Source organism: Sycon ciliatum, chromosome 4, assembly GCF_964019385.1.
Source record: "Sycon ciliatum chromosome 4, ocSycCili1.1, whole genome shotgun sequence".
In the NCBI taxonomy this organism is placed as follows: Eukaryota; Metazoa; Porifera; class Calcarea; order Leucosolenida; family Sycettidae; genus Sycon; species Sycon ciliatum.
In genome coordinates, this window is record NC_088646.1 from 8,968,764 (window position 1) to 8,994,505 (window position 25,742).

At 47.8% G+C, this 25,742-nt stretch overlaps 3 protein-coding genes across 4 annotated transcripts in view; 1 reads left to right on the top strand and 2 right to left on the bottom strand.

Moving 5' to 3' along the window:
* Positions 1-11,740, top strand: part of LOC135814308 (calcium uptake protein 3, mitochondrial-like) — a 16,744-nt gene extending 5,004 nt beyond the window's left edge. For both annotated transcript variants that reach the window (XM_065327414.1, XM_065327413.1), the window contains exons 6-12: positions 637-672; positions 1,002-1,149; positions 1,354-1,472; positions 7,066-7,174; positions 7,763-7,852; positions 8,899-8,966; positions 10,923-11,740. In XM_065327414.1, coding sequence (XP_065183486.1) covers positions 637-672; positions 1,002-1,149; positions 1,354-1,472; positions 7,066-7,174; positions 7,763-7,852; positions 8,899-8,966; positions 10,923-10,982 — 630 coding nt within the window. In that variant the 3' untranslated portion in view covers positions 10,983-11,740. The remainder of the gene's footprint in view (positions 1-636; positions 673-1,001; positions 1,150-1,353; positions 1,473-7,065; positions 7,175-7,762; positions 7,853-8,898; positions 8,967-10,922) is intronic.
* A 291-nt stretch (positions 11,741-12,031) lies between these two features.
* On the bottom strand, positions 12,032-15,018 carry LOC135814310 (peptide methionine sulfoxide reductase MsrA-like). Its single transcript, XM_065327415.1, has 3 exons — positions 14,479-15,018; positions 13,643-13,900; positions 12,032-13,150 (listed from the first exon to the last, which is right to left on the bottom strand). The coding sequence occupies exons 2-3, from the start codon at positions 13,795-13,797 to the stop codon at positions 12,907-12,909; spliced, it is 399 nt and encodes a 132-aa protein (XP_065183487.1). The 5' UTR covers positions 13,798-13,900; positions 14,479-15,018; the 3' UTR covers positions 12,032-12,906.
* A 5,777-nt stretch (positions 15,019-20,795) lies between these two features.
* On the bottom strand, positions 20,796-25,325 carry LOC135814311 (ergosterol biosynthetic protein 28 homolog). Its single transcript, XM_065327416.1, has 5 exons — positions 25,022-25,325; positions 23,219-23,405; positions 22,699-22,789; positions 22,006-22,124; positions 20,796-21,619 (listed from the first exon to the last, which is right to left on the bottom strand). Exons 2-5 carry the CDS (start codon positions 23,370-23,372, stop codon positions 21,552-21,554), a joined length of 432 nt encoding a protein of 143 aa, XP_065183488.1. The 5' UTR covers positions 23,373-23,405; positions 25,022-25,325; the 3' UTR covers positions 20,796-21,551.
* Between the last annotated feature and the right edge of the window lie 417 nt (positions 25,326-25,742).

Consider the following 25,742-nt stretch of genomic DNA (forward strand, 5'->3'; position numbering starts at 1 on the left):
ATTTTTCTGCATTCATTTCCATAAGAAAAGGAAAGCAACGTCAACTCTTTTTGTAGTTGAGTGCGGACCTTGTCAAGATTGTAACCGTGACATCTATACTTACTTGAAGACTCCCGCTTGTATCTGTCGGTGGCGGGGATTCACATATCTGTGAGTGTCAGCTGTACTGTATGCAAGTTATCACCCTTGCGTGCAGATCCATGTATGGGATGCAATGGTTACATGTTAGTTGCACGGATTGATGTCAAATTTGTGCTGTGGGCACTATACATATTCGCCTCAAAAATAACTAGTTTTTTGGCTTTCTACTACACATGTGTTCTGTATTCCAGCTATTCTATATCTTCGGATGCGCCAGGTCTATCTTCTCAGGGGTATAGTCGGGGGGGGGGGGGGGGGGTCCGCTCAAAGTGGTTTCCAGCTATCTAAATTCAGCATGCCGAGTATTAGTTCACACTTGTAAAGCACTGTTTTGTGACGAAATTGTCCCACTTGCATGACTCCCGGGCATGTCATGAGCCAGTCGGCATAGGCCCCTGTTTCTAGAATCATACTGAGGTGTCGTTTACTTGTAGTTGTGTTGGTCTGCACTTCTGAGACCCTGTGTTCCTCTATGTGTGTTCTACGGTTGTGCAGTTTCAAGGTGCTGTCAACAAGTCTTCTGCACTGCGGGTGAGTACAGGGAATGGATGCACCCGTGTCTCTTGTGATGTTCCCAGGTTTCTGAACTGTATTGCAGATGGTCATCATGATTGGTTGTTGTTCTTGGCCCGCTGGGACTATGCAGCATGGAATTTCTTCTTAAGATAGTGTTGAATTCATTCTGCCTGTCTGTGGTACCTAACTTGCAATGGCTGATTTCAGTGGCATGGCTAACTGTTATGCTTGTGTAGACACTAATACTAGTAGAGTACACAAGAGTCAGTAGCTGGTGGTGACTTTGGTGTCACAACTCATTGCTTTTCATTCGCCTTGTTTTCCTGATTGACCGGTTTCTCTAGTCTGGTGAGGAGGCGGACTCCAGTTCATTACTCTGTCACTTCTTTGGTCAAAATGGCAGCGGAGTGCTGCGCTTTCAGGACTTCTTTCATTTCATGGACAACCTACAACGCGAAGTCCTAGAGCTTGAGTTCAAGAACCATTCTCAAGGTACAGGATAACAATTGTGTGCTTGCGTGTGTGGGTTCCTGATTTGATAAGGTATGTTCGGGAGAGGTCATATGCTACGGTCGTGTGTTATAGGCTAGGCAACTTGACTGTGGGACGCTCTTCCCTGTGTATTTTGAAATTTCTCCACTGTAGTTATGATTGACTTTTCTGTTGTTTTGATTTGGTCTGGGTGATGTCGTGTAGGAATGAAGGTTATCAATGAATTGGAATTTGCTGAGATTCTCCTGCGAACAGCCCACATCTCGGAGAAGGACGTTGAGTTGTATATTGAACGTCTCAGAGCACGTCTTGATCAGTCACACGTAAGTGGTGCTTACAGACGTGTGTGTGTGTGTGTGTGTGTGTGTGTGTGTGTGTGTGTGTGTGTGTGTGTGTGTGTGTGTGTGTGTGTGTGTGTGTGTGTGTGTGTGTGTGTGTGTGTGTGTGTGTGTGTGTGTGTGATGCTGACAAACAGCTGTGTGGTGGATACCAGGCTAAAAATAGTGGCGGTCAATTCATCAGCCTTGCAAGCTGTTGAATGGTGTAATCCCAGCACAAGTTGCTATGTCTAACATAGCTGTTCGCTATCATCGCTTCCGCGATGGGCATGTCTGAGGAGGTCTGAGGTGTGATGCTGGACATTCTATGGACCCAAGCACCGTTGGAGGGATTTGGTAGCTTCGAGTTTGTGTTTGACCGGCATATTGGAGGTGCAGTGGTTGATACGTTACTATTTATTCGTGAAGACTTGGGAACGGAAACAAAACATGTCATGAGAAAGAACAACAGGAAGAAGAAGCACACTCAACTAATCCGTGTGTGTGCGTGCATGCAGTACAACTATGACGTAATGAATATAGATACACATCACGCCCCTTCGAGATGTTGCGAAACTTGTGACAGCAACATCTATCATAAATAAAACAAAATGAAGAATGAAAACAACAAAGCAGAGACAGCAGAAATTGACATTAGTGATCAAGAGTGTCAATCATAGGACTGTCCATGATGCGAACCAATGTTTAAACGCTGGGGTGGCTTGCGCTGACGTGCGCTGCGGCGGGACGGCGGCGGCGGGGAAGAGGCGTCAGCAGCAGCCGGTTGGACAACAAGCGGTGCAGGCACAAGTGGGCGATACGGACGCAGGAATCTGCGGTTCCGCCAATAAATGCGACCACTCGGCAACTTCACTAGGTAGTCCCGATGATTACCGACAGCAACAATGACCCCACGAATAGACCACTGCTTGGTGCGCGGATGCTGAACATCCACGTGGGTGCCGAGGCGGAGCTGCGGCAACGAGCGACGAGTTGACGACTTGTCTGTGACGGCATCGTCGGATGGCATGGCAGTCTCATCACGTGTCGTCGCTTTGGAGAGCCAGGATGAATCAAACTCCTTCCAATGTGCAATGACGAATGACTGGAGAGAGCGGCCATATAGGAGCTCAGCGGGGCTCTGACCAGAGGAGCCAGGTGTGTTTCGCCATTCCAGTAGCCCTCGGCGGAAGTCATCTGTGTCAAGATTGCCATTCACGGTTGTCTTGGTGATAAGACGCTTCATGGCTTTGACAGCAGCTTCGGCGTGCCCATTACTCTGCGGGTAGTGGGGAGAGGACATGACATGGTTTACCTGCCAGCGCTTACAAAACTCAGCAAACTTATGCGAGGAGAACTGGGGACCACCATCTGTACACAGCACAGCAGGAACACCAACATCAGAGAACCAGCGACGGAATGCTAGTATCACGTCATGCGATGAGGTGGTGCGGCCAGTACGCGCGACACAGGGCCAACCGGTCAAACGATCTGCATACACAAGGAAGTCGTGACCTTGACAAGTGAACAAATCGGCAGATGCACATTCAAACGGTAGTGTCGGGGTGCGGTCGTTCAGCAGGGGCTCAGCTGGCTGGGACGACTGGTGTTCGCGGCAAGCAGGACAAGAACGAACGAGTGTATCAATGTCCTTGGTGATACCGGACCAGTATACAAGCTGACGCGCACGAGACTTAGTACGCACTAGGCCTTGGTGTGAAGCGTGGAGGTTGTGCAATACCTGAGCACGCAATGATTCAGGAACAACAATGCGGTTGCCCTTCATCACAATGCCATGGTCGACGGAGAGATGCTCACGTCCATTCCAGTACGCACGTAACGGAGCAGGCAACTTCTGCTGGCGATCAGGGAATCCAGTCAAGATACACTCAATCAATGACTGGTACGTGGCATCTGCAGCTGCAGCTTCCCGCAGCTCTGCAACCTTGAGATTCGCATTCGGCTCAGTGTCCGAGTGCACCATGCAGATCTGAATGCTGCGGCAATGAAGCGACGGGGCTTCACCAAGCTCATCAGTGGTGGAAGGAATGCCAACAGGATTCCGGGACAGCGCATCGGCGAAGGCATTTTCAGAACCTTTTCGCCAAGATGCCTGCAGCTGATAGGCTTGGAGCTTGAGGCGTAATCGTAGAAGACGCGGGTTCTCGATCTGATCCAACGAATATGAGTTGATGATCGGAATCAGGGGCTTGTGGTCGGTGACGACTTCAAATGGCGCACCAGACAGGTAGATGCGGCATTTGCGCACGGCCCATACTACAGCGAGCATTTCCAACTCGATGACAGCATAACGTGTTTCAGCATCAGACAGGTAGCGGGATCCACACTGAATAATACGCCACTGATCATTCTGCTTTTGCCAAAGCACGAATCCGAGACCTCTTAGAGCGGATGCATCGGTTTCAAGCCGGAGGTCTTGACCAACTTGATAGAAAGCGAGAACCGGAGGAGACAAGAGAGCTTCCTGTGTCCGTTCAAACGCTGCAATGTGGCTAGCGTCCCACATGAACTCACGGGAGGTCTTGAGCAGGCCACGCAGAGGATTGGTCAACTCGGCTAGATGTGGAGTGAACTCGCCACATTGGTTCACTAGACCGAGGAACGAACGGAGATCGGTTCTGTTGGCGGGTACTGGAAACTGGCGAATACCGGACGTCTTATCATCGTCGACGACCCAGCCATCAGGCGTGACGTTGTAGCCGCAGAAATGGATACGTTGCGTACCGAACACAAACTTGGCGGGGCTGAACGTGATACCATGCTCCCTGGCGCAGAGCAGAATCTCGCGCACGTGGCTGACATGCGACAGAAAGTCGTCGTCGTACGCTAGGCAATCATCGACTACCTTGCCGAGACGCGGGATGGCAGAGAACGCAGCATCAGTGCGCCGGTTGAACTCATCCCCAGCAGATATTAGACCCTGCGGGTTCCGTAGATAACGATATCTGCCGTACGGGGTGATAAACGTGGTGAATTCCTGAGCAGTGTCACTGAGAGGAATCTGCCAGTAGCCGTGCCTTGCATCGAGCTTCGTAAAGAACTTAGCAGAGCCAACTCCAGAGACAACGTCACGTGCCGTATGTACGGGATGCGCGGGACGACGGACTTGGTCGTTCAGCCGCTTGAAGTCAACTGTGAGGCGCTTCTCAGTGCTGCCCTTCTTGTCTACTATGACAATCGGATGGCACCATTCACTGGGCTCCGTCACTGGTTCAATAATCCCGTCGCTGACCATGCCGTCGAGCTGAGTCTTGATCTGGTCACGGAACGCATACGGTATTGGTCGAGCAGTGTACACACAGGAAGGCTTAGAATCGTTCTGTAGCTCAATTTCCATTGGCGGACCTTCCATTGGCTTCAGACCGGAATCCGAGAAAACGTCAGCGAACTCTTGCAGGAGCTGCTCACGTGTCCGCGCTAACTCAGCATCACTAGGATGAGCGCATGACGAAACAGCTGCACAGATCTTGGGTGAAGATGCACCCTCGTGTTCAGCGGTGAATTGGACTGGCCAATCAGGTGGGAGAAACTTCAGCGCACGCAATGAGGTATGAGAGAGCAGGGCATCGTGTAGACCCTTGTACACATGGATGACGGTTTCATGCTGCGTCTCACCGACTCGTAGAGTCGCACGTATTTTGCCCAGGTTGCGTAGCGGCTCACCGGTCACAGCCTGCACACAGTCGTGGTCGTCATCTAAGTTCTCGACGAACCCACCGATCTGCGTGAGGTGCTCCTCGCAAATGGCATCAACGTCACTGCCTGTGTCTGGTGTCCAGGACAGTTGGGATGGCTGATCCTCTGTTTGCAGCATGGTCGAAACAGGTACTGTGCGACGGTCCACGCGAGACGCACGCTGTAGCTTCAGCTGTCCAAGCTTGGCAGCAGAGCTAGTCTTCGGCTGTTTCTGGCTCTTGCACATTCGCTGAAAATGCCCAATGCCATGACAGGAGTTGCACTTCTTGCCCTTGGCAGGACATACAGATTTCGTGTGGTCAGAACGACCGCAATTTGGACAAGTGGACTTGGCCACACTTGATGTCTCACTTGGCTTAGAGTCAGCTGGCTTGTGACGTTTCTGCTGCTTGTACGCCGACTGCTTGGCAGCACTTGCCTGGAGGCCAGGACTGGGCATGTGTGCCTTGGTGTGGTATGCTGCTTCCTCCGTCCGACAGAGGGTGACAGCCTGGTCGAGCGTGAGACCATGAGTTGCGAGCAACTTGTGTCGCGTCTCATCGTTCCGCACACCAATGACGACGCGGTCGCGCAGAGATTCCTCCTTGAGGGTACGGCCGAGGCCTTTGCACTGCGCACAGCAGCGAGCATCACACGTTCCACATAGGCTGTGTGACAAGAAGTCGCATGCACTTTGTAGTTCACACAGGGCTGTGTAAAACGCATCAAATGATTCTCCAGCTTGCTGGACACGCTGGTAAAACTCTATGCGGTCTAACAGTGGGTTACGTTGCCGTCTGATATACGCCTGAATGCGCTCCAGCATCAGGTCAACGTCAGCTGAAGCTGGTATGCAGATAATATCCTCTCGGATAAAACGTCGCAGCTCCTCATCGAAACACTGACGGAGTGTTGCCACTCTGGCCTCACGAGCCTGGCTGGCCAAATGCTGGCAAACACTAAAATCTCTCCAGCTTTCAACGAAGGAGTGAAAATCAGCCAGCGTCGCAGACGACAATAAGTGTGGGCAGGAAACACTGTTCACTGGCCGTGGTGCTGAGGTCTGCGAGGTGGACTGAGCTGGTGCTGAGGGCTGCGGAGTGAACTGAGGCTGCGACGGTGATAGCGACCTGCTCTGAACATTCTTGAACAGATCTTGCATCGCCTTATCACGAGCCTCAGCTGCACGCATCTGCTGCTCCATAAATTTCATCAGGACACCCATTTGAGATTCCTGCTGTCGCTCGGTCGCGGAGGACAGGTCAAATCCGGTATCGTCCTGTGATTGTTCCATTACGATTAGTCACTCGTCCACGAGTACGAACAAATACACTACTAAAATAATTAAACTGAGACAGAGTTTCGATCGCGGAAACTACTACTTCATACGGAAAAAACAACTGGGCCCGTGCAAACACTACAAGGTGCGGACACAAGGCACGGACACAGGAAAGAACAAGTTCACTGCGCCATGATACGTTACTATTTATTCGTGAAGACTTGGGAACGGAAACAAAACATGTCATGAGAAAGAACAACAGGAAGAAGAAGCACACTCAACTAATCCGTGTGTGTGCGTGCATGCAGTACAACTATGACGTAATGAATATAGATACACATCAGTGGTATCAGCTTGGCTCAAGACCAGAGGGACTGGTGCGAGCTTAGCCGCCAGAAACCTTCAAGCCAACCTCAGCCAAGATGGCAAGAATCTTCACCTGTGCCTGCGGTCACGATTTCCGTCGTTAGAATTTGGAATGACTTGTCTTGACACAGGAATCTCTGTCTCGCCTAACAGCTACCGTTACCTTCAGCAATGGTCTTTCCAAAGGTGGGACGCTGTCACTATGTTCAGTGTCTCTCCTGGAAAGATGCCTCGTTGTGCCTGTTTGCTCTTTTCCAGGGCATTACGTTTGACCAGTTTTGCAATTTTGACAAGTTCCTCAACAATTTGCACGACTTCTCTATTGTGGTGAAAATGTACACTGTGGCTGGACACCCTATCACTAAAGGTATGTCTCCGAATGGTGTCATTGCTCTCATAGCTTGAGTTGATATTTGTACACTGGAATGTAGCTCATTGTGTCACTCGATTTATAGGTGAGATGTGCAGCTGGCCTACTAATGAAGCTTTTTATCGTGTCGCAGTGACCTGTTCGTTACAATGGAAAGCAAACATGGCGACACTCGGTTAGAAGATAGAAGAAAGTAGTCACTCTGTTTGATTTACAAAACCCGATTTCGGCAAAGGACTTGCTATGAGATGTGGTCAACAGCAGTTAGTCGTAAAACTCAACTTTTTGTTCTATGCAAGCCTGCAAGGTCAGTACAGTCAACTTCGCTAATAACGACTGCGGATATAACGACAATTCGTGAATAAGGACAGAATTTCCATGCCCAGAGCAAAGTCTCATCTATAAACTGTAATACATATAATGAGACTTCGGGTAAAGGACACTTCACGAATAAGGACACTTTTCTGATGCCCCGCCGAGTGCCGTTATACGCAAGGTTGACTGTATATCTTATCTCCGCCGTATCTGACTGCTGCTTTGCAATACATGTGCATGCTCCCATTCTCGGCCGGTTGTTGTGTGTAGGTCAATTTCAGCGTGCAGTGAAGGCATGCATGGGCTATGATCTGGACGAGCACTTGATCGACACTGTCTTCAAACTCTTTGACACAGATGGTGAGTGGTGAACTTATTTGAAAAGAGTTCGATTGCGGTTGGTCAGCGCATCCGAAACGTGACAGAGCCAAATGTCGAGTCGTTGAATGTCATATCATCAGTCAGTACTGTGCCAAATGTCGCATGGTCTGACCCTACAGTATGTTGGCAATAAATTGGTGGACAACAACACAATGAGTAAATTTGGTCATTTCCTTCTTCAACTTATGTCCTTGGGTTTCAGGTTTTTTTTTAAATAACTGAGGCCGATTTACTACAGTCCATTTCAAAACTATAGACGCGTACCTAGGTAAAAACCGTTATGCCAGCATCTATACCACATGAAATCTGTGATCACTTTGTGCATAATTTTTTCCAAATTGGGCGTCTGTTATCCAATCCTTTAGAAACTATATGAGAGTAATTGTGGAGCGATCCTGAGCAATATTCCGAAAACTATTCTCGAAAAGTTCCAGCCAAATTTGAAATATTTCAAAAACCCTACGCGTCTATAGTTTTGAAATGCACTGTAGTACCCTAGAAACAATACTTGTTTGGTTATGCAGCCCACTGGCTCCTGTTTCTTATAGTCACAAGAACAGTCACAGTTCACGATTCTCCGACTTGTCATCTTGGATATGTCACCCACGTCTCTTCTTGAGTGCTGGGCAAAGGCTGAACATCAGGGTTGTGGAAAAGCCGCTCGCTTTGTGTGTAGAGTTGGAGTCACGCCATTATGTGTGCGGGGGAAGTTGACGCCAGGGAGTCGTCAAATATTTGACGACTCCCTGACTACGATGTCCTTAACAGCAGGATTGGGACACAGCCTAACTCAGTCGGCTGGCTGGGGGGGGGGGGGGGATCTGGGCGAGTCTTCCCCACCTGACTTGTACAGGGCTAGCCTTGCCAAAGTTGTGTGGTGGCTTGCAACACTTGTGATGTTGTAACTTGAGAAACATGCTTACCACTGTGCATAGAAGGAAGGATTGTACTTAGAAGTAACAGAATCTGGACTATGTTGCTTCTGCTGTTGTCGCTGCTGCTGCTGCTGTGATTGGTCTGTGTAGGTGACGGACGGCTCAGTCATGAAGAATTTATTGTCGTGATGCAAAAACGGGTGCAGCGTGGCTTCGGGGTCAGTAGTAGTCTTTTCACTTGCGCTTCTTTTGCCTTGTTCATGTAGCAGTTGTGTTGGCTGCAACACTGTACGCTGTGTGTGTAGCATCTGTGTGGCTGTGCTTGCATAGTGCTTGCATAGCATGATCCTTGTACATGTGCAGGCTGTGTGTAGACACTCGTCTTTTCAAGGTCCTTGCTGAATGAAGTCCTTGGAATTGTATAACAGTTTTCAAGACATCTGTACTTCTTCCAGTATGCTACGCGTGGGCAGCTGTGCCTTGACCAGGCGCGTACGCAGGGGGGGGTTTCCCGTTGCCCGGAAACCCCCCAAATGTTCCAAACGAGCAACGTTTTTGGGCATATTTTGGTAGGGCGCACAATCGATCTGGCAAGAATGCAAAACTTCAACAGATCGTAACTCAGTCAAATCTTGCTCAAATCCAACAATCCAAATATCCAGGTCGAATACAAAACTCTCAGCTGTCGGTTGAAACAATTTGCGATGCGCTGCGAGCAATGTCTCTTGAGATACATCGTTCGTAAGTTGAGCCGCGATCTCGCAATTTCAAAAGCACACAGCGCGACTCGAGTATGGAGAATTTGAGACTTTTCGTCACGCTGACTTGCTCACACTTGCAGGGCCTAGGGGCTTCACTTGTGATATTTTCAAGAGTACGAGTCGTACGCAGCAAAAATCGAAACTCTGCGATCAAGAAAAACGAAATCGCTGGAGCATGCTAGCAGTACGCGCGTTTGGGCCTTTGGCCCAGTTTGGGGCATTTTTTCGCACCGTCGCTGCACTCTACAGCTAGCATTATAGCGCTGGATATGTACATGACTGTACTGTGTCTTAGATCCTGGCTATCATGGTCGACCTCATTCCCTCCCTGGCCCTGGTACCTTTCCACTTCCAGGAAGCCTAAGTCTCGTTTTTACTAAATTGGGCGCTGTGACACAGACACAAAATTCCAGCAATATTACTCCGCTGGGCTGTCATTTGCCACTTCGTTGCCGTCAGCTGCCTCATCCAGCACCTCGCTGCCACTAGAAATGTCTTCCTCTTCTTCCATTGTTGTCAAAACAACATCAATGTACACGAAAGGAATAAACTTCAATAAACTTCAATAAAGTGATCACAATATCCCAAGTCGATATTGTCGTCAACGTCGTCATCTTCTAAAAAATAAATTATTTTTCCTCACTCCACGTGAACTCGTGTTTTGCGCTTGCTCATACGACGCACACCTCACCACTCGCGTAAAAATATTTGTTCTCACGGTGGAATTTGGTCGAGAAAAGAAGCCCTCGCGAAGGTCTCTGGATCGGTTCTGGAACGTCCAACAAGCGAAAACGTATCCTTTGTGATGTCCTTGACCAACACTGTAAGCGGCGATTTGTCCATCCGAGAGTGCAACGGCACTTGTGATTTTGAGTTTTGGCTCACGGACAAAAGATAATGAAGATTGAGTGAGTAGAACCAAGAGTACATGAAAACCAGAGTGTGCAGCTCGGATGGGTTGCTGTCACGGCGAAATTCCGTGATTACATCATTTTAGTGATGTAGTGCGTACAAGCAGAATTCAAGCAGGTCTCTTTCTGCACAACTGCAGCTCAGTTGTACGCACTACGCCATTTCCCGCCTCAGATCTGGGCCAAATATGATGTAATCACGGAATTTCGCCGTGACAGACACCCATAGCAGAAAAGGCCCCAAGCTGCACACTCTGGTTTTCATGTACTCTTGGTAGAACTGACGTTATGATCCAAAGAACACGAAAAAATGCATAATTTTGAAAAATTCCCAGGCTAGGGCTCTTTAGAAAGGGTTAATTAATTAATTAAAACGAGTCACTGTTTGCGATTCGGATGGAAACCCCCCTAGAGGTGACCCTGCGTACGCGCCTGATTGACTGTGTCTTTTCTTTTCTTATGGGGATGTGTGTATGTGTGACACCATTATTTGACCGTGCAGGGTAAGCGTACAGGTTGGGATGGATACAAGGCATGTGTACGAAAGCAGGTCAGCTCCTAGACCGTGAGCCTGTTGCACGGTCCAAGGACATGAACGTCTTGGACCGCTTCAGAGCTCATGTCAATACCAGGGCATATTTTGCACGTCGGCCATCGGTGCTTCTTTTAAATCTACAATCTGGATCCATTGAATGCGAGGTGCAATTATTTTCCTCAAGCGGCCTCAAGTGGCTGCCTTTTGTCCGTGAGCCACAGCCACACGACTTGGCTTTTGCAGGGTGCTCTTTGCGCATGTTTCGCGGACAGCCATTCCTGCATTTGCTCTTCCTCAGCACTTTTGATCTCATTCAAACTCACTCACAACTCACTCCAAGACTGTTTGTCTACTTTCTTCTAGTTCCATGAATGTATTTTGGCGTTTGACACACAAGTATATTTTAAAAGCCCGTTGTGTTTCAGGCGGAATCGGCAACCATTGCCCGTCAGTACGTCATTCGTTGTCAATCCCCTCACAAAACACATACGTTTACCTTGTAGTATATGCCACATTCTAGGCGCTTTTAGGTAGGGTGTTTTTTTTAATAGCGTAACATCATCAGTTCCGTCTGCAAATGAAGCAGCTCTTGTTTCAAAGTATATCTGCTGGCGGTCACACTCTTTTAGTTTTCGTTCGTGTGTTTGTGATGTTATCCTGTACGAATCTAGGGTGATAGCAAAGGGTATGTTAAACCGTGATTAAGGGTTGGCCTGCAACGCATTGCATCCATTACATAAGTTGTCCATACCACGCTTTGTACTGAAAACTTGTGATCTCTCGTACGTACAGGCATTGCTGCTTTTGCTTGATTCGTTTGAATCATGGCGCCCAGCCCTACATATTCTGTGCGAAACTTAGTTTTGCACCACAGTACGAGAGGGTGAGTTTTTGATCTTTCGCACCATGAGGCCTCGAGGGTGAACTTGTACAATGCAATCAGGTTAGGAAAGCATGCACTGCGAGGCTGGCCCATATTAAAGAGACCACGGTGGTGTATTCTGTGGGCTCTTGCTTGTACTACCAGTACATGTTCAGTTGTGGCCAAAAAAATCCGACACGGGGTTACACATCAGTTGTTGGCTATCGGCATTTCAACATGCCAATACATGTAGTACTTTTTTCCTTCTTCAAACAGTGATAAGAGAAAAATCAAGCAATCGCGCAGCTGCCTTTCATTGACAACAGTAGAAGGAAATACAGGAATACGGTGTGTTGATACAAGTAAACGCGAGGTCCAGTTTGTGTCATGTGCGAAGTTCTTTGACTGAAAATACAATAGGTGAAAACCATTTTGCGCGGAAACTCAATGACTGGCATGGCATGATCTGATCAACTATGCAGCATACATGATGTAATGCTAAAGATAGCTCTGTTTAAAAAGACGAATAGAAGACAGAAAGAAAGAATTCACGCACAATACCTATTGAATCGTGAGGACAATACACAAGGGAGATCAGTGTGAGCTTGATCTAGATAACCAGGGTAGAAACAGTAACAAGAAACAAAACACTTAACATGACTGACCATCACTACCCCGGGCTGGATGGAAGCAAGCCACAAGTACATGTACAGTACAGAAAAGCTTAGAGATGAACGGCCTAACCCCAAAGAAATCTACAGTTGCACATAGGTAAAACCAGGGTAAAAAGCTAACAGAGACGTGTTTTAGTTTACATTACAAAGGCAACGAGGAACGTGTGAAAGGCCATTGGAGGTGATGATGTTCAGTAGCAAAACCATGCCAAGTTGTTCCGGTGTCGCAGTGCTGTCGTTTTGCATGCTTGTCACAACCATCCGGCTTCTGGTTTCAGCTGGGAGCTGATTGCACCAGGTGCCATCATACAGACACGCATGCAAATGTCAAGCACTGCTACACACCGAAAGCAAGCAAGGCCAGTCGTGCACACCGTACACATCACAGGCCGCTGACCAAACACATAAGGCCCTCCTAGCGTGCAGAGCAAGTGGCATCTGAGCCAAACTTACACTGGCGCAACACCTTATGCTTCAAGTCCTCGTTCTTAATACAGAAGCTCTCCCACTCCTTCTCCAGATCCTGTGCAGCTCCATATCCACCCACGTAACCGTTGAGACGACAAGCACGAGAAGACTCGATGAGCTCCCTATTGGTTTTGATGCCCAGCGCTGATACGATAGCAGGATGCTTCTGCAGCAGATACTTTTGGTGATAGCTGAACACAAACAACGAAAGAATACACACAACACATGAAGATAACAATGCCGGTAGAAATTATTGCATGGTAAGCTGAGGGCGCCAACTACGCACAATTGGTCGGAGTTCACCGAGCGCAGCTGTACATTAGGCTCTAGAATACAGAGTGTAGAGTGTAGTTATGTAATTAGCAATCTGTGTGTCACCTGTGCAACCATGCATGGTGCATTCCAACTGCACAAGCCTTCCGGCAGATGATTCGGAATTCGTGGAGAGGATCAACGTGCGGTTCATGCGCCGTCACGTCGACCGTGAGCTCCGCATCCATCTCCAGACGTCGGACACCACGGGCGCTAAAGCTGTAGCCACGCTAGGCCGTCCAGAAGCCGCACAAGCCCACCGGCGGTTAAAAGACGACTTGGTGTGTTCATTGAGCGGATTAATGTACATTTAAAAAATGCTAAAGAACCCAACAGGCCCTGCGTTTAGCATACCGGTACATGTAACTTACTCTTCAGCGTCATAGAACACTGTGGACGAGGCTGCAGCAATGACGGTAGCAATCGGTTTCTTCTCTTTCTTCTGATGGGCGGCCTTGGATTCCTCGGCCAGGGTCTTCTGGTGGCTGCTGTGGTACCAGATAGCCGACATGTATTGCCGGGACATTCGGCTTGTGCAGCTGTGATTGTTCCAGAAGAAGTCCAGCAGCTCGCTGTACGTCGTCTCTTCTGTGTTGAAGATAATCTCCACAGCTTCTGTGTGATCACCACTGACATCATTGATGTGCATTGAAGGGCAAGAAGAAGAGAGCAAGAACATAAAATGCAACGTAAGGACCATGGGCATGGTTATGTTTACAGGCTTCATCAAAAACGTACAGCGGCAAATCGCTCGACATGCTACTTGTCTCTGCATCATCCCCAAAACAAAGACTGCAATTGAGTCTTGAAGCTTTGAATATTCAAAATTACTTGTGCGAATGGATTAGTAGCTCCAACTCCAAGAGTGCGGATGGCTTCAAGCAAGAACCAAAACATGTTACGCATACAGGCACATGCAAAGGCAAAATTTTCAGGAGCCAACCATTCAGTCACAGGACACTTCTGTTAGCAGTACTTCCCCTTGTTTAGCACCATAACAAATAAGTACTACTAGGAACATGAAACAACACACAGCCTCAAGAATCGCACCATGCCTTTTTTTTCATGCCACTGCAAAGTACACCGGTGATTCGGAAAAGTCAAGTCATTGCAGCCGTGGCTATAATAATAATGCCTTGTTTCTTTCATGCAGCGCAGCACACAGGGAATAGAAGGCTGCCTTGGAGGACGAACCGAAAGTACTTACAGGCTATGGTAGGTCGGATTTTTCTTCTGACCTCCTGTGAAACCAACCCTGGTTTTCACAACTCCCGGGGCACAGCCGACCTGTGCCTCGGGAAACCAAAATCAGCTCATGGCGAAAGTGGCAGTTTCGAACTGCTGCGGCTCAGAGTCGGTGGATGCAGTCGACTTCTTGTCCATTTCCGCTGCTGTTTCTGGTCTGCTTTTCGCACTGCCACTACCCGTGATCCTTCTGAGGATAGAAGACATCTCTGCAACAGACTCAGTGGCCCCTGTGCCTGTAGCCGCACGACTCCGTACAACGACTGGCACGTGCTGTAGCGATCCACGCAAGAATTTTTGAAACAAAGGCATAAAATAGAAGCACTTGCTCCTGAGCTGACGACTGTGTTGTCGTTGTTCTGAACTGGAGAAGACTACGGTTGGTGCGGCGCCTGCACATGCACTGCCCCGATCTCCTTCGGGGTTCGATCTTTGATGGTTCGTACAGCTCTCGATTGTTTCGAAGAGGCTTTATATATATTACTATTCTGTGTAGGCACATTTCCAAAACTACTGTGTGGTGTACGGTGACGCTGTACGGTGACGCTGTAGTACAGTGTTGGCCCGTAGATCTTATCTACGTACATACAACAGTGAATTATTTTTCGAAGTACCACTTGAAGTTTTTAGAGCTATTTTGCTGGGCATGCCTTCCAGAAGCATCAAGCGACAGCAGAGAAAGTCAAGAGTCACTTCTTTTGTCAAGACGGGACCAACGACGTCGACTCGGACATGACTGGTGTCAGCGTAGCTTGACACCCACTCTCCAGTCTGTGATCCAGGCCGCTACTCAGTCTTTAGTTTAGACGAGGGGGACTCACGAGCTGCAACTGCAAGCTAGGGCGAACACTGCCCACTGGATCATGGACATGGAGCGTCTCTGTTTGCACAGTACGGTCAGTACTCAGTAGTCTGCTGCTGTAGCTGCGGGACTATTTTAGTTGTGCACCGTCATCAAGGTCAGCGTGTAGCCTTAAAGGGGAAGTATACCCTAAAATCAAATTTTCACCAGTTGTAGTCTTCTGGGTGCTGAGTCGAATGGTCTTGGTCCGAGGAAGCTGCGACGCTCCCTTCCTACTTGAATCCCAATCGAACTCGCGCACTTCCACCGAAACTGGGTGACTGCGCCCTACTAGATGGGGATTTGTATGCAAAATGTCACTAAAAGCGCCATTTCGTTCTTATAAAAGCACGGATGACCGCGATTGGCCCATATGTTGTAGTCTTTTGGACGCTGAGTCGACTGGTTTTGGTCCGAAAAGGCTGCGATGCAGCGTTCCTCCTTTATTCCCAATCGAACATGGTTGAACAAGCGGTCACGTGCTCCTGGGTGCCCAAATCACCTGGTCACCGCGCCAGCAGGCGACAACTTTCACACCAAGGTTCAACTCGAGTTCAACTCGAGTGACAGGACTGCACCCAAAAAAGGTCAAACAGTTTAGTAAGTTGTACCCTGCAGGCACGGTGACCAGGTGACTGGTGTACGCAGGAGCACGTGACCGCTTCTTCAACCATGTTCGATTGGGAATAAAGGAGGAACGCTGCATCGCAGCCTTTTCGGACCAAAACCAGTCGACTCAGCGTCCAAAAGACTACAACATATGGGCCAATCGCGGTCATCCGTGCTTTTATAAGAACGAAATGGCGCTTTTAGTGACATTTTGCATACAAATCCCCATCTAGTAGGGCGCAGTCACCCAGTTTCGGTGGAAGTGCGCGAGTTCGATTGGGATTCAAGTAGGAAGGGAGCGTCGCAGCTTCCTCGGACCACGACAATTCGACTCAGCACCCAGAAGACTACAACTGGTGAAAATTTGATTTTAGGGTATACTTCCCCTTTAAAGGGGAAGTATACCCTAAAATCAAATTTTCACCAGTTGTAGTCTTCGGGGTGCTGAGTCGAATGGTCTTGGTCCGAGGAAGCTGCGACGCTCCTTTCCTACTTGAATCCCAATCGAACTCGCGCACTTCCACCGAAACTGGGTGACTGCGCCCTACTAGATGGGGATTTGTATGCAAAATGCCACTAAAAGCGCCATTTCGTTCTTATAAAAGCACGGATGACCGCGATTGGCCCATATGTTGTAGTCTTTTGGACGCTGAGTCGACTAGTTTTGGTCCGAAAAGGCTGCGATGCAGCGCTCCTCCTTTATTCCCAATCGAACATGGTTGAACAAGCGGTCACGTGCTCCTGCGTACACCAGTCACCTGGTCACCGTGCCTGCAGGGTACAACTTACTAGCCTGTTTGACCTTTTTTGGGTGCAGTCCTGTCACTCGAGTTGAACTCGAGTTGAACCTTGGTGTGAAAGTTGTCGCCTGCTGGCGCGGTGACCAGGTGATTTGGGCACCCAGGAGCACGTGACCGCTTGTTCAACCATGTTCGATTGGGAATAAAGGAGGAACGCTGCATCGCAGCCTTTTCGGACCAAAACCAGTCGACTCAGCGTCCAAAAGACTACAACATATGGGCCAATCGCGGTCATCCGTGCTTTTATAAGAACGAAATGGCGCTTTTAGTGACATTTTGCATACAAATCCCCATCTAGTAGGGCGCAGTCACCCAGTTTCGGTGGAAGTGCGCGAGTTCGATTGGGATTCAAGTAGGAAGGGAGCGTCGCAGCTTCCTCGGACCAAGACCATTCGACTCAGCACCCCGAAGACTACAACTGGTGAAAATTTGATTTTAGGGTATACTTCCCCTTTAAACATGAAACACAAGAGTCAAGACAAGAGTCAAAGATTGAAAGATACGGGCCATTATGTTGTGTACTTCAGTATACTAAAATGCAGTAGATGACCGAAGGAAAGGAGTCAAATACATGTACAACGTAACATAGTATGCAGTCAATATTTGACCCATTGTCTGCTCCAGGCCAGACCCTGTTGGGGGGGGGGGGGGGGAGGACCGCTTGGAAAAAGAACACCGGGTCCAGGTGACCCAGTTGGGAATACGATCAGAGAGCCATAACATGTTTACAATTGCTCTGACCCGGACCACCCCGGTTGCAATAGTTGTGCCAGGTACACGTGTACCAGGTTGGTTTGAAATCCTAGAGCAGACACTGTGACCGCTTAGTTACCGTAGTAACGCACATTATAGGCATGTGCGCGTGTATTCGGATACAAGCGCACTCTCACCAAGAGTACATGAAAACCAGAGTGTGCAGCTTGGGGCCTTCTCTGCTATGGGTGTCTGTCACGGCGAAATTCCGTGATTACATCATTTTGGTGCAGATCTGAGGCGGGAAATGGCGTAGTGCGTACAACTGAGCTGCAGTTGTGCAGAAAGAGACCTGCTTGAATCCTGTTTGTACGCACTACATCACTAAAATGATGTAATCACGGAATTTTGCCGTGACAGCAACCCATCCGAGCTGCACACTCTGGTTTTCATGTACTCTTGCTCTCACTTATAAGCGCATGCTCTTATAGGCGAAGCACTACCTAAATTATCACTTTGACACAATCACGGATAAAAGTCTGCGTACAGCATACAGGAACCATGAAATACACTACAAGACCTAGTCAAAATTCACTTTTAAGCGCATGTGCTTATATGTGCGTTATTACGGTATCAGGGAAATCAGTGGGGTGAAATACTAAGAAGGCGATAACATTTAGAGAAGACGATCACAACGAGAAGACGACCATAAATAGATCATAGACCTCATAGTCGGTCTATGCATGCTTTATAGACGGCGACAACATACTAGTGCGGTAAAGTACAATGCTGCTCAATGAAATCCCATCTTGTGAGTCAAGTTTGCATCCTGCACTATAATTGTAGTACAGTGCCATGAGTATTAGTTTCCAAGTTCTTTACAAGATTGGTGAAAGCTAGATGTCTTGAAGGAAGTGAAGAAGCAGGTGGTTTATATAGGATTAAGAGAATAATAGAAGACTATGCAAGGTACCGTATTTTCCCCAATAAATGTACAGTCAGTGCTTTTATTTTTTCAAAGGTGGTCAGACCTGTACTACTATAGGAGACTGTACTAGCATTGGAGACGTGTACTTTTATTGTTTCTGAGAAGATTTATTGCCTGGGTTGGGTGGCAAACAACTAGAGATAATGATGCTGTAAGGCTGTAAATACACCCAACCATGGTAAGAATCAGTGTACAAAGACACGAAGATGATGAACGGGTAAGAAAAACGAAGTAAGGTGGACCCTAATATCTGTACCCCACTAATGCCCATCACATCATTCCGCCATGTACTATTATTAGAGACATGTCCTTTTATATTTTCGATCCTCACCCAACATGTACTACAATTGGGGACGTACTAGTAATGGAGACGGGTACGTTTAATGGGGAAAATACGGTAGTTTGTTGTTACCTTAGTTATTTGACGTTTGGAACTTAGGAGAGATGAGCGAAGACTACCTAAGTTCTACCATAGTGTTGTGTGTGCGAGAAATGCCTTACATTAAAATGTGGATTGGAGCTACGATGGGCAGATATTACACATCATCATGGTTAGTTGAGGAATATTTATGTGATGCAGGTACTATGAGAGTCAGGTGAAATAGCGTTTAATAATAATAATAATTCGCGGGATTCGCGTTGGCATCGCTTGAATGTTCAGAAACACACAAACTAGCCTTCGCTTCCGCAGGCCACCACTATGCCTATGCCTTGCACACCTTAGTGGCGAATGCAGACCTCACAAGTGAGTCAGCGGAGAGTAGGTGAGTCTCTCAACCAATCGGGCGTGTAACGGCCCATAACCCTGTAAACTGCATCCTTGTTACCCTCACTCCGAGCTGTGAGTACCCAGTTGACCGTGGGTGTCGGCGCAGTTCACCACGCATAAAAAGTCTTTACTCACGTAAAAAGTCTTTACACGCTCCCTGCTACCAGCGCGGGTCTCGAACTCGGGACCTCATGATTCGCAGGCAAGCCTGCAAACCAATCGGCCATATGCGTTGGTCTGCGTTTGTGGTGAGGAAATCAGGAGGTGATAGTATGTGTGCGTGCAAACGAATTTGTGTGTGTTTACAACTTCACTGGATCCTTGAGGGTAGCGGTGTTCCTAGTTTTTAACATGTCAACCCGGCTAGCCCGTAAACGCGCACGCTTTGGGTTTGCGTAGATGCCCACTGCCAACCGGGCCAGGTTGAAGACCAGCCAGAGCCGGAGTGTGTGTGTGTGTGTGTGTGAGTGCGTGTGTGTGTAGCTTTCCAGTTGAAGACTTCAATGGCATCGCCCGGGACAGGGAGAAATAGGGTCTGAGGTGCCGTGACGGAGTTGAGCACATCGTCAACAACAGGACTCAACCGGTAACGAAGCCGTTCCAATGCCCGGTATGCCACCGTTGTTTTCGTCGATGGCAGGATGAGAGTTGCCACAAATGTAACGCGACAAGACACTCCCGCCGAGCGCCCTGATGGACAGCACAAATCCGAGTCTGCCCCTTTGGGGGTCACATAGCCGGACACGGCAGTGGTACATGTACAAGGAAAGAAGGAAGGTGTGTGTGTGTGTGTGTGTGTGTGTGTGTGTGTGTGTGTGTGTGTGTGTGTGTGTGTGTGTGCAGCCAGACCAGTCAACTAGCCCAGGCTGGAGTTGTGCATAGAGTCAGGGGCTTGATGAGGTAACATAAACATGGGCAGCTGGAAAGCGAGTCGACGTGCACGTCGCTCCCATGTTGGCCCATTCCTGTTCCCCTTTCGACATGGCTAATGTATGCACACTTTGCATTATAGTATTTATACTTCGAAGTAATACATAATTATACATATACATGTATATGGTACTGGTCTGGGCTACGCTTTGGGTCAGCATTTCAAAGCTGCACTTGCGCGTTGCATGGCCCACGGATCACTTAGAACTTCCGGATCTGCTTTTGAAACACGCGTTGTTTTGGGTGGTAAATTATGGTCTCAATCATGTCATCTTCCTTGATGCTTTGACTCCCTATTAGAAAGATTCTGCGTCACGTGGAGCGTACCGCAATAACGCACAGAGTCTGGGTTGGAGTGTACGGTTTCATGTGTTTGGGGTCCAGATTTCTACGTGGAGAGGAGGTTCTAGTGGTGGCATATGCAAAGAAACCGTGTACAGATCTGCTGTGTATCCTCAAATTAGCGAGAAAACCAGGGAGTAGTAAATACCATATTTACTACTCCCTGGAGAAAACTGGTGAACGTAGAGCAGGACACAGATATCTCATGTGTCATGGAAATGCGAAGAGTGATCGGGGCATTCTTGATGTCCCATTCCCATAACATGAGCAGAACGTCTCTACTGTCTTAAAAGCGGAAACATTCGGGTGAGCTTTCACAAACAAATTCAGACTGGATACGATGAGATCATTTGACTTGCTGCAGACCACAGTTATCACCGGCAGTGCAGGCAATACGCAATAGTTTGGGTGGCAGCGGTTCTCTACAGCATCTCTTGCTTTGATAAGAGGCTTAGAGCATTCCAGTTCTGCATGAAGATGCCTGCATTCAACTGGCCCGCAGCTGTGCAAGAGATATAATAATAATTGTAGTCAGATGGTGCATCCACTGACATCGAGACCACTGTTTTGCAAGATATGATTGTCTCGTTGAGTCATAGTACACAATCCAGTAGGTTGATAGCTGTGTACAAATTTACACACAATGTACAATGTACATGTGGTCTTTCATCCTAACTTTCTCATAACTATCTCAGTATCCGAGCCAGCATGTTATGCAACTATCAAGGGAACATCTTCATCGTGCTCGCATGGGGATTTACATGTACTGACGTGGGACAGCTACAGCCAAGACACTGGATGGGTGACAACGACGGGTTCAACTACAATAAATTACCAAGCATATAACAAGAATAGAATGTCACATGACATAGAGATACCAAGCAGCATCCACACGCTGGACTGCCGCACAGTGTAGTCACTGTGAATGGCTGCCTATGGCTGTGAGTGAATTCCACAACCCGAAAAGTACTGCTGTAGTGGTGGAATACCAGGAGCCACGAGATGACAAGGCGAGTGGCAATGCCACATGTTCTCTTCCCCTTCCCCTGAAGACATTAGAAGATCAGCTTGTCTTGCTTTGAGACTTTTGAAAAGACCGCAGGCCAATCAGCATCCACAGAATGGAAAACCCTACACAGCACGGAGCAAGAAAGAAAGTAGGGAAAAAATCAAGCAATCACTCCAGCAGCGAAACGTTATTGCGCAAGAATGAACAAGAAACAACTATAGCAGTACAGGAGATCGTAAACTACCTTCTGTGCCCTTGTAGGCCGGCCCAAATGACATGCCGGTACGTACTTAAAGTAGTAATCACCATACAAGTCTGCCACCATACGCTACTCTGAAGTAGAAATAGTGAAACATGTTCAGTGAAATATGAAGCGGTACACGAGGCTACTAGTACATGTACACGGCACAAGGACACCCAATCGAGCTGTGGATCATGCATTTTCACCTATACCTTACTCGAATCACACAGGTCTAGACACCAAGCTAATCACAATGGTCCTAGTTACCTGACACTAGGAGAGGTGCGACAGTACCAAAGTTCACATCAGCTGTTTTGTACACAGCCAGCTCAGTAGAGAAGTGACCAAACGCCAAGATGTACGAATAAAGGGTAGCGTTGTATAGGCTGGAGCAAACAGGAATCACACAAAACCTGCTGTCAGGCAAGTCACGTCGTCATAGTCAAAGATTCATGGCATGCAGAAACAGGGACATCTCTATACTGTACTTTACATTAGTACTGCTAGTACGTACTACAGCAGGACCGCCGGAAGCAGTAACTGTTTTTGATTGGTCCGGTAGTATTGTGGCCTTTCATACAGTTTGTGTATGGATATGGTGGATACACATGCCCTCCACAGTAGTACACACTTGTTGTGGCCAACATGTTGGTCAGGTGATAACCTGACCAACTGGACCGGTTCCGGCGGGCCTGTATACACCAGGGTTGCCCATGGATACAGAAAGGCTTTTTTTAAATTAATTCCATGCAAATTCACTACAAACCGCCGATATCCATTCATTCTTCCGTGGCATCTTTTCTGGTGAGAAATGGACGAAAATCTTCTGTGTAGTTTAGGGTGGATGACGGATGTGCCGTGTACTAAAATAGTATGGAATCATCCACCAGGACATGCACATACACTAGTCAGTCACCATTGCAATCCGAACGTGAGTTGACACTTGTGGCTGAGCCTTACTGGTTGTTATGGATGTTGTATGCACACCCCAGTCGCAGACCGCCCGCTAGTAGAATCCATGCACCAAATAGACGTGCTGTGAGCGGTGTAACTGCACAGAGGGACACACAACACATGTATAGTACTGTTTTTTGACGCATACTGTGAAGTCGCTTCACAAGTAGAAATATCGACAGGCAACGGACCAACGGTTTTAAACAGTAATACTGTATATTCTCTATTATAAGCGCTGTGCTTAAATTTTTTCAACACCCCTCTACCCCGTGCTTATATTGGAGACCGCGCTTATATAGGAGACTGTGCTTATATTTTTTCAACCAATACATCCATACAGAGCAAGAAGAGATACATGCTAGATATCATGCATGCAGCATTGATTTCCACCAAGACCGTGATAATAATAGAGACTGTGCTTATAATGTTTCGAAAGGTGCTCACAGTGTGCTAATACATTAGAGACTGCTAGTAATGGAGACCTGTGCTTATAATAGAGAAAGAGAATATACGGTACGATCCTTACCTTGTTCTGGCTGTTGTGTGTAGATACGCTCAGCGAGGAATGTTGGACTGCCAAAGAAGCACTGCACGGCTTGCACATTGGCCATAACACCAGTCACGGCGATCCATATGCGCATTGGAAGCTTCATGGCAGGATACACTTCAGCAGTGGGCATGGTTGCATCAGCCAGGCTGTCCTAGTCACAAAACTAAATCGAACAGACACCATAGAACTAGGCTAGTACATGTACTACATGTGCCGCTGCATCATGGTGCATCATTGGAAAATCATTGGGAAATCATAAATATATCAACCAAACAGGGGATATGGCATGATGAAAGGATAACACAGGAAGTTGAAAAAATTGTACACCATTGTGATCATCTCCTGTTGCTCACACAGGCAGACATAGCTACTAAGTACAAGAGGAGGGTCAACTCGCCAGCAAGGGAGGCGTGGATTTATTAGGGTACAGCAGACTCACACAGCATACACTATAGTTTTGGTCGTTTCTCGTAGTTTCCATGTGAAAACTGAAAAGTGAGGCTACGGCAATGGTCACATTATCAGACCGATGCACACGCAGAATCCCAGGTCCGCTCTGGGAGTCACAGAGCATACTCGGGCTCTTTGTGTGTGTTCATGTACATGTAGTCGGCGACTATCAAAAAATCCCGCCAGAGCGCCCCTACCTCCTCGACGCTTCAGGTGGGGAGGGGCGGATGGGCGAGTCCTACTTGCCGCCATTCAGTGCTACATGAAAAAGTACTCCCCCTACGAAAACTGTTCGTGCATCTCGTACACCGACCAAAACACCCTCTCTCTTTGTATTGGCCGGTGTTCTCACTGTGCTATGAGATGCTGTAATAAATAAATAAATAAATAATAAATAAGAGCCAGGAGTCGTACAGACCCGACAAAACGCAGGGTTTGTGCGATCCCTGGTCAAGAGGATGGGCACTGTTGCGTACATAATCATTTCCAACGGGGTTGAGCACGCGTCTGCAGTACAGTACGGCATCACAGACTGCGACAGAGTCATACGAGGATACAATCAATCACGTCCCTGACAAGAAGTCAGGGAGGGGCGGATGGGACAGACGGGGCGCTCTGGCGGGATTTTACGGTACTAACCCACTTGCACAGCGATTAGATGCAGCATGCCGCCGCCCCCCCCCCCCTCCCCCGTATTTAGTGCGGCACCCACCCGGCTCCGACCCAGTTGAAATGGTTGCGCCAGGTACACGTGTACCCGGACCCGGCTGTCCTACAATCCTAGGCTAGAGCAGACACTGAAAGTCTGTAGAAAATGACAGCGAAGTTTGCTAATACCGTATTAGCAAGAGTACATACCGTATTATCTCTAATATAAGCACGGTCCTTTATTTTTTCAATATATCTCCGCCCCGTGCTATTAATGGAGACGTTCCTTTATTGGAGACTGTTCCATTATTATTTCAACCTCATTTCAGAGGCATGTTGCCATGCCAAATTCATGTCAGACACACACATTTCAGGATTTTTTTCGCCGGTACAGATAATGAATTTACACAGTGTGCTTATAATGGAGACTGAGCACTTTATTTTTTGAATGCCGCCCCAAGGTGTTCTATTATTGGAGACATGCTATTATTGGAGACTGCTTATATTAGAGATAATACGGTAACCATTGGTTATGTACTCTGTTATGTACTCTTAAGATCTTGGTACTATTAGCAATAGCAAAACTATCACCATACCCGATTTGAGCATGAGCTGTTGGAAAATCATACAATCTGACTACTGGTATCTGAGATAGTGTGCATCACCACTACCAGGCCTTACCTGGTCACTAGTGCACTTCCCACTCGTAGATCTACTCAGCGGAGGGCCACGGAAAGTCTTTACGAGTACTTGTTGCTGGCACTACTCTTGTAGTAACTGATGCAGTAGCTGCTACTGTACATGAAGGCGAAACTAACCACCCCCTTCAAAAATACTTACGCGACTCTCGCTCTCTGGTAATTGTGATCATAGCTAAGTAATAGTTGTAGCGGATTTTTCCTGTGTAGATCTAGATCTACCTACCCAACGACCTCATGACCGTCATGTCATGAGCTCAGATCAGTCGACCTCTCTATTACTAGTCAGTCGACCTCTCTACTGTATACTCTTTTTGTAGGCTCTAGCTTTAGCTTTGGCTTTGTCCCCCCCTACTGGGCCCCTATATGTAGGCCCGGGCGCCCTGTCACTAGCACTGGTCACTTGTCCGAGACTGTGAAGTGTGATCTTCGATCACACTTCACACTGATCGTCGATCAGTCAGTGAAGTGACGTCACACTAACGTGACAACGCGGGAAGCCTTGCTTGCTTGAAAAGTTTCCAGATTTCGTGAGTTTTCTGTGGCTAGCTTCACCTTGTTCACTTCAGAGTTCAGTTCTTTCCTAGATCCTGTCGTTGTATAACATTAACAGGTGAGGCCAACTGGACTCCAGTGAAAACAGAAAACTGCCTGAGCTACAATTATTATGTAGCTGGCTCGACTTCAACTCCCGCGCGACCCCA